General features: G+C 56.7%; 1 protein-coding gene across 1 annotated transcript; it reads left to right on the forward strand.

Moving 5' to 3' along the window:
* The first annotated feature begins 2,280 nt into the window (after positions 1-2,280).
* LOC111721251 (cytochrome c) lies at positions 2,281-4,318 on the forward strand. Its single transcript, XM_031940566.1, has 3 exons — positions 2,281-2,427; positions 3,087-3,263; positions 3,378-4,318. The coding sequence occupies exons 2-3, from the start codon at positions 3,095-3,097 to the stop codon at positions 3,524-3,526; spliced, it is 318 nt and encodes a 105-aa protein (XP_031796426.1). The 5' UTR covers positions 2,281-2,427; positions 3,087-3,094; the 3' UTR covers positions 3,527-4,318.
* The last annotated feature ends 331 nt before the right edge of the window (positions 4,319-4,649 follow it).

The raw sequence follows: 4,649 nt of genomic DNA on the forward strand, positions 1-4,649 counted from the left end.
CTTCACTGAGGTTAGTGAAAGGTCTGTCTTTACTGCACACACACACACACACACACACACACACACACACACTCATACTGACGAACACACACTCACAGACACACACGCACTCACACAGACACACACACTCAGACACACACACGCACTCACACTCACTCACACAGACACACACTCACTCACGCACAGTCACACCGACGGACACACACTCACTCATATACTCACACACACACTCATACTGACGGACACACACTCACACTCACTCACACAGACACACACTCTCACACTGACACACTCACACAGACACACACTCATACTCACACACACTCACACTGACGGACACACTCATACACACACACACTCTCACACTGACACACCCACACTGACACACACTCTCACACTGACACACACACACTCACACTGACACACACTCACACTGACACACACACTTTCACACTGACACACACTCACACTGATACACACACACACACTCTCACCACGACCACACACCTCCACTACACAACACCCAACCTCACCTACAGAAGGAAGGGAACTCGCTAAGTGGATGGAGGGGTTGGGGTTCGCTCTTGAGGGGTCAAGTAAGTAGGGTTTCGCTCCTTGCCTCTTTCATGTACAGGCTGCCCGGACACAACTAACTCTCATTTAACTACACTACGGCAATTACTCAACACACTTCATGAACAACAATAAACTTTACACTGACAGAAATACAATTTCATAAACATACATGGACAACTATAACCATACTTACAATAATTGAAACAAATTGAAACTTTCATAGAATACATTTCAACTTTCTACTTCATTTACATTTACAACATATATCACACACTTCACTCACAGGAAAAGGAACCCTGGCTAAGAGTGAGGAGGGATTGGGCTGAGGCCTGAAGTCTCTCCACGGTGAAGCCCTTGGGTTGCTTTGCCTCTGTCCTTGGCTCTCCTCACTGACAAGGGGCTTGCCACCCTACACACACTAATTACACTACACCACACTCACTCACACACTCAGACACACACTCACCACCAGACACACAACAACCACACTCACAACACACACACTCATCCTCAACACCTACACTGGGCCACCATCCCCACACACTTCCACTGACACACACCCAACCTGCACACACCACTCACACACCAGACACACACCACACCCCCTCTCACTCACACACACTCACACTCATACACACACTCACTCACACACACTCTCACTCACAGAAGGAAAGGGAACCTCGGCTAAGAGTGACGGAGGGGATTTGGGCCCGTCTCGCTGAGGCCCCGGAAGTCTCCCACGCGGTGAAGCCGCGCGGGGGCGGTGCTTGTGCCTCGCTCCTTGGCCTCCGTTTCCTCACTGTACAAGGGGCTCGCCACCCCGGACGGCCCCAGCCCAGGGGCGGGGACTACAGAGCTCCCGTTTCCCGGCTCGATGACGGGCACGCGAGGCATACTTGCCTTACTGTCGTTGCCCTTATTAAGGGTCGCTAGTCATGGTTTTTGAGTCTCAAGCACACGGCGGATGAGCACCTATTGCGCCCCTGCTGTGCGCGGGCCCCCGGCTCCGCACGGGCCGGGGCGGGACACCCGCGCACAGAAAGCGGCGTCTGCCGCGGCCCTCAGGGCGCTTATAGTCCGAAAGGGGCATTGAGAGGCCCCTCCCCCGGCGCGGGGCCTCGGGGAGCCCCTGGCCCCGCCCCCGGGGGGAGGGGTGACGGGGCGGAGCCCCAAGGGCACCTCAATGTCAGGGGGAGGGGCAGAGGCAGACGCCCCGTCAGCCCCGCAGGTTCCGGTGAATAATAACCATTGCCGGTAATTAAGTATCTGGAGAACATCCCGCGCCTCCCCGGGCGCGGAGGGGCCACTTTACGGCCGGCTCTGACCCGGAGGGTTCGGGTCTCCGGCGCGAAGCTCCGGGATCCGGAGAATACAGAGAAGGCGGGCGCACCTTCCCCACCTGCGGCGGGCCGCTTAGCTAAGGCGCACGCGCAGCCTACCAGCCCGGCTTTTACCCCGTGCTCCCAAGCAAAGAGAAGCAGAGGTCCGGCCCAGGCTTCGGCGGGCGGAGAACGCGCGTGCGCAAAGCCCGCCCTCGCTACAGTCGCGAGATGTCCGGTCGTACGTCATGACGTCACTACCGGCTAAGGGAAGTCGCGGAGGGGGGGGGGGGCCCGCACAGCCTACCTTGTTAGTGGGGCCGCGCCGCAGCCGGGTCACGCGCCGGGCCTGTCGGAGTCTCGGATTGGCCGGCTCCCCGTGACGTCGCCCGGAGGGCGGGATCGGCGTGTTCGGTTGCACCGATGCCGGTTACATAGTAGCGGGTACGGCGTGTCCTTGGGCAGAGGAAACGCGGGTCTGACCGGCGGTCGGGAGTGAGGGAGCGAGCGCGTAGTTTTGCGGATCGAGCCGGTGAGCAGAGCGCGGGGGCGGGGCCCGGAGCCGGACGTGCGCGCGGCGGGGCCCGGGGCAGCGGGAGAAGGCCGGGCCTGGCCGAGCGCCTGGGACCCGGGGCCGCGTGGGGGGACAGGGAAACGGAGCCTCGGTTGCGCCCCTCCGCGGACGTGACCTTCGGAGGGCTGGAGGGGGCCGGGTGACTCCCCGCTGCGGAGCCCCGGGAGGGGCAGCCTTCTCTGCCCGGCCTCGGGGAGAGGGAAACGGAGCCTCGAGGGCCGCGCAGGGTTCGCCAAGGTCACGGCCATTGCCCGGAAGTGACCCGGCCCCGGTCCGCAGTTCTGTGGGACCCCGAGGCGGGTTTTACGGGAGGAGAAACTGAGTCCCGGAGGCGCGGGGAAGAAGTTCGGGACTAACTCCCTGGCCCAGGCCGGGTTCTCCTGGGGGCAGTGGGCTTGAGACCGCCTCAGAGTCTGCCAGTAATCTGGGGGCAGTGGAGACCCCCCGCTGCACCCCGTGGGTCTCCGGCCATGCGCGGGGCGTTCGCAGAGGTCCGCGCCGCGGCGGGGCGGGGTGGCGGCCCTGACCCCCGCGTGACCTCAGGCAGCCCCTCTGCCGCGGAGGATGCGTCCCGCAAGCCCCCGTGACCCTTAACCTCACGGCAGCGTTTGTTGCAGGTTTCACCATGGGGGACGTGGAGAAGGGCAAGAAGATCTTCGTGCAGAAGTGCGCCCAGTGCCACACGGTGGAGAAGGGCGGCAAGCACAAGACCGGGCCCAACCTGCACGGGCTCTTCGGCCGCAAGACCGGCCAGGCCCCCGGCTTCACCTACACAGACGCCAACAAGAACAAAGGTGAGGGCGGCCTCGGTCCGGGGTCGGGGTCGGGGTCGGGGGTGGGGGAGCAGGGGCCGGGGTCGCGTCCCCTGCCCCCGGGACCCCCTCCCACTAACGCCTTCCCCCCTGCAGGCATCATCTGGGGAGACGACACCCTGATGGAGTACCTGGAAAACCCCAAGAAGTACATCCCGGGCACAAAGATGATCTTCGCCGGCATCAAGAAGAAGGGGGAGAGGGAAGACTTGATAGCCTACCTCAAGAAGAGCACCAATGAGTAACAGTTGTCCGCTGCCTTATTTATTGCCAGAAGGAGATGTCGCCCCGATGTTTCTTTTCTTTTTTTACACGCGCCGCAACAACCCTATTTAAATTGGTTTCATCTACTGGAGAATTTTGATCATGAATGGTTGTTTTAGAATTTTGTTCAGTCCTAATAAAGGAGTGGTCATCATCACAGCCACAACCAACCTATCACACTGTTCTGTTCTTTAAAAGGTTCCATCGAGCAACTTTGTCTCTGAAACAACGGGGAAGCTGTTCAGTAGCTTCATGTGGCTTTGACTTGTACACCTGGGGTGGGGGGCCGGGGTCGCAGCTTTATCCTTTGGGAAAAGTGCTCCCGATGTGTCCAACTTAATTGCTTTATTTTCCATCCACAAACGGCCTCTTAGAATGATTTAAGTCCTGCCTTTAAATTGTTGAAAAGTATTTTAGTGTTTTGCATTTTTTTTGACCCTAGTAAAGAACCTCTCAGTGTGAGCCATTTTTGAGTTGGGACTGAGGAAGCACAGACGGGTTCAACCAAAAGGATGGACCTTCTTTTAATCTCACTTGTCCCTTAGCAGTCACTTTTAAGTCCCATTGAACTTAAGGTGTGCAGACATGTTCTGTAGGATGTGAATAGTAGTCTTGACTCAGCTGTAAAGGTGTACCATTGGTACATCTGCTCAATGATGTGATCATAGACTTAATTCAGCAATTAAACACTTGTGAATATACTTTTCCTGAATGCTCTCAGTTGGTTCATTCTTTTCATTTTAACAGACTTAATAAATTCAGATGTGACCTTTGTTAATCTGTGCGGGCTAGTTGCCTCTTGTGCTTGGGCAAATTTATCTTTTTGCCAGCAGGAAACGGTAAGCGGAAAGAAACGTTGAAATTCTCAGAGCGAGTTTTGTCTCCCTTGAGTTTCCTTTTCCCTTCATTAAGTCAAAGGAAGTTTCTGCCCTTGACTTGCTAATGTTCTGGGTTGATAATGATCATGATTGATGCTGAAAATGGAAGTTACCTCGTTTTGGGAAAGAATTTTGGGACACAAGTTCAGAGACCACATGGCCAGGATGAAACTGAATTAGACCAGGTGGTGCTCTGGAAGAGAGCCTCAGGTTTTAATGTGTTTTT

This window comes from Sarcophilus harrisii, chromosome 5 (assembly GCF_902635505.1).
Source record: "Sarcophilus harrisii chromosome 5, mSarHar1.11, whole genome shotgun sequence".
NCBI classification, from domain to species: domain Eukaryota; kingdom Metazoa; phylum Chordata; class Mammalia; order Dasyuromorphia; family Dasyuridae; genus Sarcophilus; species Sarcophilus harrisii.

Excerpts from the sequence above, each read along its gene's own strand:
- LOC111721251 (XM_031940566.1), top strand. The coding sequence starts at position 3,095 with ATGGGGGACGTGGAGAAGGGCAAGAAGATCTTCGTGCAGAAGTGCGCC. Across the intron at positions 3,264-3,377 it reads AGACGCCAACAAGAACAAAG|GCATCATCTGGGGAGACGAC; the intron begins GTGAGGGCGGCC and ends TCCCCCCTGCAG.